Source organism: Rhinolophus sinicus, linkage group LG13 (assembly GCF_036562045.2).
Source record: "Rhinolophus sinicus isolate RSC01 linkage group LG13, ASM3656204v1, whole genome shotgun sequence".
NCBI classification, from domain to species: Eukaryota; Metazoa; Chordata; class Mammalia; order Chiroptera; family Rhinolophidae; genus Rhinolophus; species Rhinolophus sinicus.
In genome coordinates this window covers 31,587,966-31,602,373 of record NC_133762.1, presented here as the reverse complement: position 1 = coordinate 31,602,373, position 14,408 = coordinate 31,587,966, and the positions used below count along the sequence as shown (strand labels likewise).

General features: G+C 40.7%; 1 protein-coding gene across 2 annotated transcripts in view; it reads right to left on the bottom strand.

Moving 5' to 3' along the window:
- The window catches only part of CHD6 (chromodomain helicase DNA binding protein 6), a 181,863-nt gene that overhangs the window by 90,675 nt on the left and 76,780 nt on the right, over positions 1–14,408 (bottom strand). For both annotated transcript variants that reach the window (XM_019748943.2, XM_074318117.1), the window contains exons 6-8: positions 2,483–2,545; positions 1,571–1,629; positions 787–904 (exon numbers count right to left, since the gene is read on the bottom strand). In XM_019748943.2, coding sequence (XP_019604502.2) covers positions 787–904; positions 1,571–1,629; positions 2,483–2,545 — 240 coding nt within the window. The remainder of the gene's footprint in view (positions 1–786; positions 905–1,570; positions 1,630–2,482; positions 2,546–14,408) is intronic.

Genomic DNA, 14,408 nt, shown 5'->3' with positions numbered 1-14,408 from the left:
CATTTTTGTATGGTTAATGACCAAAGTTTCCTTCTTTTCTAACTCCTCTGTTAATGCATCCATTTTTTTCTATTTGGTGTTTTATATTTTTCTTATTGAGCTATAAGGGCGTGTCTTATTAAACTATTTGTTATATATGTGTGTGTATAACGTGTATGTGTATAAATATAAATAAGAAGGTTCTCATACTAGATTAAGAAAAATATATGCTGTATATATGTATGTGTGCATGTATATAATTAGAAAATATGTACATGTACGCAATGTATATTCATATTTTCTAATTGTTTACTTTAAGATTTGTTTGTGGTATTTTCTAATGTGTACATATTATAGATTTGTTTAATATTCAAATCCATCAATCGTTCCTTTTGCTGTAGGCACCATACTTAGAAAGTCCCAAGTTTATGTAAATTTACTTATTTTCTAACATTTTAGCTTTGTGTTTGTTTACATTCAAACTTTAGGGTTTCGGAACTGCCCTCTGGGGAGGGGGATGAAAGAGTTGTGTGCAGGTTCCTCTGCCCTCGCTACTACTTATCAGTACTCCGAGCAAGATGCTCGCTCTTAAGAGTATCAGTATGTAAGGTTTGATCTTCATATCTTGGTGGGTAATTTGTTTTCTTTGGCTTAAATCTGGACTAGTTTTGTTGTAAATCAGTGCACAATTAGCAATTAGACTTAAGCAATGGATCTGCACAGGACTTCAACTTTAAGGAACTCACACCCAGTACTTAATACTGCAAGAAAAGCAGTGGTCAAATGAGTCAGTAAATACTACTTCACCTCAGTAAATATGTGCTTCATCTGGGCTTGTTTATTCCTAAATCGCTTGATCTTCTGTGCGATGCGAGGATCCTTTTCGAGCTCTTCCATTGTGGCCCATTTACAGTGTAAGTAGGAACTATCCAATGATACATAAATTGTGAGACAAGCACATAAACCAGCCAATCATTGAGCTTTAAAGTGTTTCAATGAACAGGGTGACCACCTAACAGAAGCAATGGAGTGGTTTGTTGTGAAATTGCTGGAGATTGGCCTTAGAAGGGCTTCGCCCTTAAGGGCAAAAACAGAAAATAAAATAATGCAGCAATTCCAAGCAGTAGATCACTCTGCAGCTTCTATAGAAACTGGCTCAGAGCGGAGGGCGGGCAGACATAGGCAAGCTATCATTAAAACATGTTAGTGAAAGTGGGCAGGTAGCAGACAAAGAAAGAAAAATGTAAGAGGGGAAAGGTATAGGCTATAAGGACAAGGGTTTTCCAACCTGGGTGCAAAAGAGAACTGCACAGGGAGTTTTTACAAAACACCCATCCTCAGGACCTACTCCCAGAGTCTGAGTCAACAGGTCCCAAGTGGAGCAAGGGCTCCAGTAGTTTAAAAGCTTTCCAGGTGATTTTCTGTGCAGCCATTGCTGAGCACTACTGCCTAAGGTGAACCCGAGTCAACCAACATCTGTGGGTCATGCGTTAGGGGCCATTCTTGGAAAATGGAGATGATGATGTGATGACGTAAAGGAAGTTTCAGTCATGTAAGATTCAAATACAAATAATACATTAAGTGGACGTACAAATTTCTGTACTTAACGTAGAATAGCTCCAAGTCAAATGGGGGTTCTCCTGGGTGAACCTGTAACCAAGAGAAAGACGTTATCAGCCCAGATCCCTGCATATCACCTTTATGTGACAAAAGAAAACAGGTAAATCAAGACCTCTGCCTGGTTTTATTACTGACGTCTCAAGAGTGTTTTCATTTTCCCATCTCTTTTTCTGACAGCTATTGAGGTTTCTCAAAAGTTAGATACATACCTAGCTATAAGGTTAAAAAAGAAAAACATCCTCCTGTGCCCTTCTCAGGTCCAGGCTGGGACAGTGAACAGCTGATAAGCCCCAAGTGGCCCAGGGCCTTGAGGGCTGTCAGAACGAGAGCCTGGAGAAGTAAGAGTGTGTATCTCTGGAGTCCCTCCTGACCATCACCCCAAACACCAGTGGTGTTCCTGCTCAAAGCAATGAAGCTCATCATGTTCATAAATATTTGAAGTAAAGATGAAACTAAGAGTATGCTCGCACTGGCACCAACATACTCTTTCCCTCCAGGATTCTCTAGAGGGTTCCTTCAATGGCACTGAGGTAGCTAAAGGGAAAAAACCCTATGTGTTTTTATTAGGACTCTTTTGCCACCTCTTCTTCTTGGCCCTCCGATGACTTTCAATGGGCTACAGCAACTAAGGATAAAGACCTTTTCCAAGCATCACAACGGAGAAAAAAAATCAGATTGGGCCATACTGAATTGGGCTAATACTCAAACATTTAACAATTTCATGTCCTAAATCTTCCGTGTGGGTGAAAGTGTTGACTAGCCAATGCTCATGCCCAGCTCTCACTCCAGCCAGGAGAACCATTCCAGGTTCTCTAGCCCAGTATCACTTCAGAGGACGTAATCGGTGCAAGTGATATAAAAGCCAGAAACATCAGTCACCGACCTCCTGGACGGTCTTAGATGCCAGAATCTTCTCAATGATGTTTGCGTCATCTTCTGGAGGCTCCTGGAGATGGAGGTTAAAAAGAAAGAGAAATCACTGGCACCATGGAACACAAGAAATAATTCTGTAAGAAATACTACAACAGACACTACTGCACCCAAAAGTTCATTTTTGAGCAACAAGACTTCCTTCCTATCAGACCAAAGGGTGATCAAAAAATCCAAAACATTCCAACCTCTGGGCACAACCCTATCACCTTCCCCTCCCACACGAGCACAGAAATTATTCTGCTTTTCAGATTCTTAATTTCAGATCCTTTAGCATCACTAAACTTTGTTCTAGGACTTCCCTTCTCTGCCCAAACTGCCTACATGTTGCTGCATATAATTTTCAGAAAGGCGGTAATGTAAAAGAATCTGGGGGCTTTAGAATCAAAAGGTCCCAATTCTAACACCTACCAGCTTAACACCTCTTAGTTTCCAAATCTATTAAAATAGGAGCTAAAAATACATACCCATCCTACTGGATTACTGGGAGGATAAAATGGCATGGGGGAAACTTTTTGGACAGTAAGCATGATGCAAATGCAAGGTGTAGTTACTCCCTATTAAGTACCACCTTTCCCCTCTGTACCTGGAAATGGTTTTGTTGTCCTCATCATCTGACTAAAACCCAACTGAAAACAAATTAATCCCTCCCTCCCTCCCTCCCTCCCATCTACATACACATTAATATTTCTAGGCTCCTAATCTCCATGAACTCTCTTTCTAGAGTATTTGATTTTTAAAAATCTGCATTAAAAATGACAAACTTAAAAAATGATCCATTGAGTCAGAACACTCTCGCATTTAACAAGTCTTATTTCAGTGGTTTACTGTGCACTATATGACCTTTCCAGATTTAGTATATATCACAATATGAGATTTAGAACTGTACATAACCACAGCTTCCTTTTTGGGAAGTTCTGATCAAGCACCCAAATAGTTATTGTGAGAGTCAGGGTTGTTGTGACAAGTTCTAAGGAGGAAGGGGTGGGAACAGACAAAGCTTTTATTTCTCTCTTTAAGTACAGTGGTACCTCAGCTTTCTAATGTAATCCATTCCAGAAGTCCATTCGAGTTCTGAAACGTTCGAAAACAGCCGACAGCTAGGCCTCAGGATCTTGCACTCAGCAGAAGCTATGTGACATGTTCGACTTCTGAGGCGTGTTCGAAACCCGAAGCATTTACTTCTGAGTTTACAGCATTCGTAAACCGAAATGTTCGTCAACAGAGACGTTCGAAAACTGAGGTACTACTGTAATTTGTTCTGCTTGATTCTTAAGCAGGAGTTAGGGAAGGAGAAGGAGGCAGGTAACTGTTTATTGCCTATCTTCTCCCATTTGACACAAACCTACTGAGGGCAGAGATCCTTATTTGTTTTATTCACTGATGTGGCTAAATGCCGCAAAGTGGCCAGGCAACAGTGGGTGACTGACATATATTTGTTGAATGCTAAATAACAAGGAAGAAGAAACGATGAAGAGAAGGAAATATAGCATCAAACTCAGCAGACCACAAAGCGGACACAGTTATTATTCTTAACCTACATCACGTAATTAAAGTCTACCCCTCCTCCATCCACTTGGACCCACCGTGTTTTCCCGAAAATAAGACCCAGCCGGACAATCAGCTCTAATGCGTCTTTTGGAGCAAAAATTAATATAAGACCCGGTCTTATTTTACTATAAGACTGGGTATAAAATAATACCCGGTCTTATATTAATTTTTGCTCCAAAAGACGCATTAGAACTGATTGTCCGGCCGGGTCATATTTTCGGGGAAACACAGTATCTTATACTGTCAGGACGGCTAACAGCAAAGGACCAAAGCTTGGTGTACTTTCTTGAGTGGGAACGATCGCCACGTAGACTGTGCAGCCAACAGACAGAGCTCTGCCTATGGCAAGTGAGCAGTGAGCCCATGAACAGGTGCCAGGTTACAAGAAACTAGACAAGGAGCCTATCTACTTCATTTCCTTCCTAAATTTCTTCCACATTATCCACTGAGTGCCTGTCTTGTGGATGCACTGGTCTTAACAGAAGTGAGCTCATCACAGAAGAACTACCAGACATGTTAACAGAATGCTTTAAAAGTTATTGAGGTACAGTATGCTGAGACCTCAAGTGTACAACTGATGGACTTCCACATATCCACATACAAACTTGTATAAGAACCACCCTTATCAAGTTATATAATATTCCCAACATACTTGGAAGACCCTCCTGCCCCCACTGGAAGTAACCACTATTCAGACTTCTACCACTCTTGATTAGCTTTGCCTATTATTAAAACTTCATGCAAATGGAATCATATAATATGTGGCTCATTTTTGTTATCACTGTGTAGTATTTTGTATAAACACACACTGCTATTGAGGAATGTTTCGGCTGCTTCCAATGTTCATATAAATTTTATGTCTTTTGCTGGACAGATGCACTCATTTATCTTGGATATATATGTAGGAGTGGAACTGCTAGGTTATGAGGTAGGTTGCGTTTGGTTTTAATTGATGTTGTCAAAACTTTTTTCAAAGTGACTGTAATAATTTTTACACCCTCTCCTCCCGCAATGTATGGGTATTCCAGCTGACTTGATATTGTCAGCCTTTAAAACGCAGCCTTTCTAGTAGATGTGCAGTATTTATTATGTCTTTAATTCGTATTTCCCTGATAACTGAGGAGGCTGAGTACCTTTCCATATGCTTACAGGCCATGTGGATACCCTCTTTATGAAGCTCCCATTCAAGTGATTTGCCTATTTTTAAAACTATCCCCCATTTTTTATTTGCAAGTGTTCTTTATATTTCTAAATAAGGGTTCTCTGTCAAATATACAGATTACAAACATTTTCTACCAATCTATGGTTTGCCTTTTCAATCTGTAAATGTGTCTTTTGATGAAGTTTTGAATAATCGACCTTATCAATCTTTTATCTCATGTATTTTTGTGTCCTGTTTAAGGAATATTTGCAGCCACCATGGTCATTCATTAACCCACACAGGTAATTTTAAATTTTCTTGTAGCCACGTTAAAGAAGTAACAATAAACAGATGAAATTGATTTTAATAATACATTTGATTTAAACCAATATGTGCAAAATATTATTTTAATATGTAATCTGCATAAAATTATTTTATATCCTTTTTTTCATACCAAGTCTTTAAAATCCACAGTGTACTTTACACTTAGCAGCACATCTCAGTTCAGACCGGTAGCAGCCCTACCGGGCGGTGTAGCTCTATACTGGTCTGTTTGTTCTTACGGCAACACTTCCGCGACTTCATTAGTGTAGCTCGATCACAGAGTCTGGATTACAGTAACTCTCCCACTTAGTTCTTTTTTTTCAAGATCGCCTTGGATATTCTCAGTCTTTTGCATTTCTGTTATCGATTTCCACCCCAAAACAGTTTTGATTTTTGACTGGGACTGAATTATAGATATCTTAACAATGTGAATACATGTACATCATGTATCGCTCCATTTATTTATGTTTTCTTTCTTTCAGCAATGTTTTTCATATAGAGGGCTTGTATATCTTTTGAGAGTTATTTCAGGGTATCAACTACTTTGATGTCATTATAAATGACATTTTACAATTTTCCTTCCCTGATATCATGTTGCTAGTTTATAAAAATCGTTTCCTGTATATTGTCTTTGTAGCTAACAATTTAGCTAAATCCACATGTATTCATTCTAATGGTCTGTCGATTCTGTTGAATTTTCTACATACAATTGTCACCTGCAAATAATGAGTCTTCTTCCTTTCCAAATCTTTAAACTTTTTTTCTTCTTTTTCCTTATTGCAGTAGCCAAGACCTCCAATATATTTCTAAATATAAATGATAATAGTGGAATCTTTTTTTATTCCCAAATTCAGGGGGAAAGCATTCGATATTGCACCATTTAATACAATGTTAGCTGTCAGTTTTTATCTAGAGGCTTTTAAGATGTTCTTTCAGTCTTTCATTTTCTACAGTTTAAGGTATGCGTAGGTATGGTTTTCTTTTTTGTATTTTCCCTGCTTGAGTGTTACCTGATGTTGAATTTACTGGTTGATATGTCCCATCAGTTTATAGGAATTCTTGGCCATTAATTTGATCTTCAAACACTCCTCTATCCTCCAATCTCTCCTCCAAGTCTAGAACTCTAATCAGATATAGATGAGACCTTTCAACTGCATCCCAACTGCCTTTTATGCCTTTGTTTTCCTCTGTTCTAGCCATTCTGTTTTTTCCTGTGCTTCAGTTTAGAAATTTTCCACTGATGTTTTCAAAGTCACTAATCTTGTCTTCTGCTATATACAATCTGCTTTTAAACTCATCCTCAGTGTTCTGAAGGTTATAAATTGAAATACTCACTTTGAGACTATTGACTTCTCTTTACTGATTTAATTCTGTTGGAATTCACTTAAAAACTTATTTTGCCCATCATTTCTTTTATTTTCTTTTATATATCAGTCATAGTAATTTTAAAGTTCTTTTCTGCTAACTCCAATATCTGGATCATCTGGGGTATGCTTCCATTATATGTTTATTTCTTTATTTTTTATCATATTTTCCAGCCTCTTCAATGGTCTCCAATTTTTTACCGTATGTTGGATAATGTGGATAAAAGAATCATAGCAGCTCCAAACAATATCTTCCACCACAAGTGAGTCCTATTCTTTTAGACCAACAGGAACAGGGGGTCGTCCTTTTGGTACAATCAGGGATTGAGCTGGGTCAGAATTGGGTTACTGATCTTTTAAGATTCAGTCGATCTCTTGGTTTACCCTGTTCCTCGAGCATGAATGTCCAAGGTCACTGACAGAGTCTGCAAGGTCTTTTTACACCTGAGCCCTGAAGTCTCCAATCCCCAGCAAGTTAAAATCTCTCTTAAGGGAGAGCCAGTTTTTTTGTGGTGGGCCCATCTCTATAGTGAAATTTTGTCTCCTAAGTATCGTGAGACTGAGATTTCAATCTGCCTTTTGGTTGAGCCTGTAGGTGCTTTGGCTACCCAAGAATTCAGCAAAAGTCTCCTAAGGAAAACCCCATTGCTTTGGAGATTCCTTTAGTTTCCAATCATTTCACCAGCCCAGTATAACTAATCACCAGCAGGGTCAGATGGTTCCTCTTCAACCCAGGCTGTGTTTGGGCCAAGTCTGATCCTCAATCCATGTCCAGAATTGTGGAATGTCTCCAGAGAAGAAACAGTCAGCAACTGTCAGCGCATCTAGGAATAGCTCTTCACTGTCTGGAATTTCAGTTCATCCAATTTTTATTGATACTGTGGCTATCTATGCTTTTAAAAATGTTCTTTGCAATTTATTCTTTTTGATTGCTTGTTTTTTACAGTGAGTCCTGGCCTGCCATGACCTGTTACATCTTAGCTGGAAGTTTGGAACAGGGTAGAAGCAATGCAACTGGAGAAAAATTTTAACTCGTACTTCTGGACTTCCCTAGGGACAAGTTTTTGGATTTTCTCCTCTTTTCTATCTATACTCATTCTCTTGGTGATCTTCTCAAGTCTCGTGGTTATAAATACTGGCTACACTGTCATGCCTGCCAAACTTATATATTCAGCTCAGAACCTCTCCCAGTTATAGACTCATATATCTAATTGTTACCACCTGAATATCTCAGAGATGTTTCACACTTAAAATGTCCACAAAATAAACTCCTGGTCTCCTAGGCAACCGCCCAATCCTAGCCCTTCTAGCTACAGTTTCCCCCCATTTGAGTTAAAGGGAATTCTGTCCTTCTAGGTGTTCAAAACAAAAATCTTGGTGTAATCCTTGACTCCTCTCTCTTCTCTCCATATACCATAGCTGATTAACGAAGAAATCTTGGTGCGGTACCTTCAAAGTATGTCTAGAATCCAGCCATTTCTCACTACTTCCCCTGCTTCTACCCTGATCCAAACCACCCTCATTTCTCACCTAGATTATTCCCAAAAGCCTCCTCACTAGAGCCTGCCTTCCATTCTTGCCCTGCTACGCTGTTCTCAAAACAACCTTCAGATTGGTCCTTTTTCATTATGTCACCTTTTACTTAAACTGCTTGAAATGTTTCTCTTTTGACTCAGAATGAAGCCACAGATGTACAACACCTAAGGTTTCTGTACCCTGCCTCCCATCTCATCTGTTACCTTTCAGGTCTTCCTGCCTGTTCTCCATACATAGTACCAGGCGTGCTTCCACCTCAGGGACTTTGCACAGGCTATTCCCTCTGCTTGAAATGCTCTTCTCCCCTACATGACTCTTTTGTTCAGTTACTTCCTCCAATTCTTTGCTCAAATGTTACCTTTGTGAGGCCAATACTGACCACCCTATTTAAAATTGCAGTCCTTATTCTGACACTTTTTTTCCCATAGCACTTACCACCATTGATATACTACACAATTTTATTATTTTCAGCTTTATTGTCAGCCTCTCCCTTGGTATTTCTATCATTTGGAAGTTTGGGGCTTATCCCTTTGGTATCCCATCCCAAGTATGTTCAAAATCTGGCAAATATCTGGAAGGAGAGATTGGTTGTGCGTTGGCTGAGACCACAGAAGCCAGAGCACGTCGGCAAATTAGAGAGGCTTTGGAAATGAAGTGATACCTGAGTAGATCTCTTCTCCATTTGTAGGCTCCCCCCACAAGGACAGACTCCCAACAGTCCTTGGTATGTAGTAGGTACTCAATAAATGTTTCTGAGTAGATAATGTTAAAAAATTTTGCAGTTGGCTCAGTTGGTTAGAGCCCAGTACTCATAACACCAAGGTCGCCGGTTCGATTCCCACATGGGCCAGTGAGCTGCGCCCTTCGCAACTGGAGTGAAAACAACAACTTGACCTGGAGCTGATGGGTCCTGAAAAAACACACTGTTCCCCAATATTCCCCAATTAAAAAAAAATTGCAAAGTAATAATATACAGCAAGTGACATGGGACCACAGAAGCCAGAGCACGTGGGCGAATTAGGAGAGGCTTTGGAAATGAAGTGATACCTGAGTTAGATCTCCGTTAGCCAGAATTAAAACTTTCATAATTTCTGGCTACCTTTTTACCTACTCCCAAGTTTGTGTAACCCAGACTGGCAAGCAAGCATTCATACGTGTACACACATGCTGAAAGGAACAACCGTCTCTCCATCACTACCAGGTTGCTTCAAATATCCTTATTCTTACCTACCATGAAGAGCAAAAAGGTTTCTGATGACAGGATTTTGATTGCTATTCAGAGTTTTTAACTAGGACCAAATCCAAGGAAACATTAATATATGGATGAAGAAAGCACAGGACTTTACTCTGAGTATTAAAAGGACAGAGGGCTTAAAACATTCTTCACTAGAGACATTTTTTAAGTAAAAAACTAAAGAATCTGAAATAAAATTTCAATTTATTTTTTGGCACTGGGTAAAGAATGGGGGACGAACACAAGTGTTAAAAAAAAATCAATGGTTGTCATCAAAATACTGAGGACAGGTTTTTACTTTATCCTAATGAAAGGAAAGGAGAGTGGCATTTCCAAAATACACATCAAAGTAGGAAGGAAACTGGAAAATCAGGGTTTTCTCTCCCTAAGCTGAGATTGTGCATAAAAGCACGATCATGTGTGTATAAACACTCAGTATATACAGATACACACAGATATAAACTAAATCTGCTTGCCAAACACAATTCCATAACAGCCATCTGTTCTCAACTGCTTGGAATTTTCTCAAATTATCCTTCAAAGAAGACAATTTTAACTCATTCACTTTCATGTCAGGGGCTCATATAATTCAACATCTTTTTCTTAGGGAAAAGTTCAAAAATTTTCAACCCAAGTTGTTCCTAACTTCAACCAACCACTCGATTTACTTCTATTTAGCTAGCCATAGGAGAGGCTCGAACAAGAAGCAAACCACTTTTCAAATCACCAAGTATTTCCCGAGTGCCAAGGAGGGTACGAAAGTAACATCCAACGAGATGCCCAGTCCTTTCGCAGGGGCTTACACTCATTCAGGGAAAGCAAAACGAAACTTATTTTTCTTAGAAATGTCCCAGGGTAAAGCTATTTGGTATGACAGTAAACATAAGTTCCCACCAGAGTGCAAAAGGGAAGAATAGCTTGGATGTCATAGAACACGTGAGGTTTTAGCTGGGCCTGAAAGAATGGTGGTTCCCAAGAGGACAGCAAACAGGAAGGAAAGCCGGAATGAACCTGACAAACGAAAGGGCGAGTCAATGGGAAGGAGGGCACATATTTGGAATACTCAGTAACCATTCACAGTAGAACAAAAGCATTTTATACAATGAGGAGTGGAAATGAATGAGGGTAAACAGGTAGTGTGTAGCCACATTAGGGAAAAAAAAATCAGTCAGGAGTTTCAACTTCATACAGGAGTTGAGGAGGAACCAGCTTAGATTCTTGAGCAGGACACAGAAATACCAGAACTTTCTCTGGTCCTATGGGAAAATTAGTCTGCTAATGGATTCGGAAGGACAGAGGCTACAGCAGGGAACTACAGAACTGCAAACTGCAATGATCTGAACACTGGCCTCAAGCACCAGGGGCAGCAGAAACCAAGGGGAAACACATACAGGAGACGATGTGAAGGAAGCTACAAGGTGGGAAATGGTTGTAGCCAACGTAGAAAAGGGAAGAAGTAAAGACCATCCACGCAGGCCAAAAGGACAGGAGCCTAAGCACTGAATCACAGAAGCAGGTACCAAGCTAGAGTGATGCCAAATGCCAAACACCACCAAGTAAGCTTTGCCAAGGGGTCTGTTGCAGGCTCAAGTGCCTACTTGGAGCGAGAGATAAATGAATACCAGAGGGAAAAATATGCTTGCATAGAGAAATGGAGAAAACAAGAGCCTAAGAAAAAAAGTATCTCATTCTTGTCTTTCTAATCTAGGAGTTAAAAAATCATACCTGTTTATATAAGGGTTTTAAGCATATTTATTCATCATTCATATAGTAAATAAATGTAGAAGTACAACTGAATGCAAGTCTTTATGTTAGCTACTACCTAACATAAAGTACTACCTATGTTAGGTAAACATCACGATATACTAAAAAGCGACCCTTGTTTTGCAGAAGTTTACAGTCTGATTGAGGGAACCGTCGGGCGTGACATTCAGAACAGTATGGCAGAGGCACTGACAAATCAGAGTAGTCACAGGCTTTGAACACGAGGGGCCAGGGTTTCAGCTGACTCAACTTGGGGAATAATAAATACAACAGTTAGAACACCACACTGAGGACTGAAAGTGCCAGTCTTCATCTGAATAGTTCCTGGGAGTTAATGTAAATTTTACTTTCCTGTAACTCTTTCATGCCTGTGAGATACACAGGAAAAACCGATACAAGCTTTATCCTAAAGTAGCCTGTGGTTTCAAAGAAAGAAACCAAAGTTAGCAGGTCTTTAAAGGACAATGACAGAGTGAATCATATTAGGGTGCTGCGGGAGCACAGAGGAGAAGCACTTACCCCCAGCTCAGGGCGGGTAGGGAGCTGGCTGGGGGTGGGGGTGGGGACACTAACTGAGCTCAGCCTGCAGGCACAGGAAAGGGCCAAAGCAGAAGGTCCTATCTGCAAAGGCACTGGGAAGCCTCATTTAAATGAAAGTCCTTTTGTTCCAAAAGGCAAAATCATATGAACCACACAAACTGGAGGAGGCAAACAGTGAGACAACCTTGTAAAACTCTATACGCTGTAAATGTACAACTGCGAAGCTTATCTCTGCTCCAAGCACCAACATCAGTGTGACAAAGAATAAGACAAGCGAGGAGTCCAAGTCAGGATGGAAACTCATCTCCATCCCTGAATCCCAGATCCCTGTCAGAGCACTGTCCTCAGGACTCCAAAGCAGGGCTGTGCTAATCTGCCAATCTTGAGCTAGAGTGAATCATGTGTAAAGATGTTTTTAGCAACTCACCACTAGGTAACCAATGCTGAGGCTGCAGTTTGGGGCTGGGACGGGGGCCAGAAGCCACAGAATTGGGCTGAGCCTGCTGATAAGAGACTGCATAGAAATGCAAAGAGGGACCAGCAGGGCCATTTTTATGTCCATGCTGCACCCTTCTCAGCCCCAAACTAAAGCCAGCAAGCAGGCAGACACCCATCCAGAAGGGCCTTAAGAGAAAGAGAAAGATGAAAAAAGGCCTCATCCTCTTCTTCGGATTTTCTGTGCCCCTGGATGCTTTGAGGATTGCCTGGAATCCAAGATGAGATCCCAAGGCTTTCAAGCTTTGCATTAGCCTGGAAAATCTTTGTTCACACCTCACCAGGAAGCCCAATATGTAGAAGAGATGAAAGTGAAGCTGTTTTGGTTCTGCAGCAGCTAAGGCTCTCCGGAGCGCTGCTTTTGAAAGTCCCTGGATCCCCTCATAGACAGGCTCTCTAGTATGCCCTGCACGCTGGGCCAGGCCTGTGGCGCGGCTGCCTTTCTGAACATCAGTGCCAAAACCACGTGTCAGGCCTCCTTCTTGTTGAAATTTAGTAATAATTTTTGAGGCATAATTAGTGCAAATTCAGATTCAATCTTATATTTCACCATATATATAAACCCTCTCTTTACTGTATCCTTAGGAGGATACAAAAGGACTAGATAAATCAAGTTTCTTGAATTGTTTCTGTCAAATCAGCTAATTCTGCCCTTCAGGTCTCAGGGGAGAAGCCGTAACAACTGAAATATGGGAAATGACTTAGGCTAAAAGGGTACTAGGAGAAAATAAAATTCCTTACAATGTTTCAAATACCAAACCAACCATAAAATCTCTAAGGAAAACCCATTATAAAGCCATATAATCCTATCACCTCAGGACAGTCTGCAAGGGCTCTTAACTATTTGCTCGAAAAGCACTGCAACCACAGCACGTCAATTATTATTCCTATTAAGTATTCTATGCATTAGTTGGATAACCCTTAGCATAGAGACATGCTATCAACTCTTAATGTGCTGGTCACTGATCAACCGCTACTACAAAGGAGGCCAAAAACATGTCTACATATTTTAAGAAAGGAAAAAACTGTATTAAAATTACGCTGATGGTAACCACTTTGAGCACCTCTTGCAATTGCAGAAGTCAAACATGACTTGTATTCATCTTTTGTTTCCGGAATATATTGAGTATTACAATTTTAATACAGTTTTTCCCTTTCTTAAAATGAGTATACTTTTTTTTGGCAGCCTCTGTATATAAGTATGACCTGGATCATTATGAGCCTGTTTCTTGATTGTTAAAAAAGGGACAATGACCCCTGCTCTTAACTACCTTCCATGCACACAGAGTGAAGGGATATGTGGAATTACATAAAAATGCTTCATGTTGGAGGCCAGGTGGCTTAAACAGATAAAGAATTATCAGCTTCAGTGAGCCGCACTGGCGCCCAGGGGAAAGGACAGGTATTGGAGCTGCGGCCACACATGTGGAGTATGAATTCCGCCCAGTCAGCGACGGTGCCGCCCCAACAGACAGAAGCCTGTGTCCCAGAATGTGCTGCTGGCAATGAGGCCCCTCCTCCACGCCCAGCCTGCTCCTCCTTTGGCTTCTCATTTCTTCTCCGTCAGGCTCTGTGGCACAGACCTCCTCCTTTCCAGCATTCACCCCTCTTCCTTTCTAGCATCTGAGTACCAGGTCCTAACGCTATCCTCTTCCTCTCTGAAACTGCTGCCAGTGGAAAGTCCTACAGTGCAAACATGGCCATCCTGCTTCTCTGCTTCAGCCCCTCAATGCCCCTGACCCCTCTCTACTCTACAGAATAAGGCCAAATACCTTAGCTGACATCCAGGACCTGCATTATGGGACTTTTCCTACCACTCAGGGGTCGTCTCCTACCACTCCCCAAATCAGACCCCACGCCCAGCCGAGCTCGTCTATCTATCATACCAGGCTGATTCAGGCTCTGGGGCTTTATTTCATGCCTGAAATTA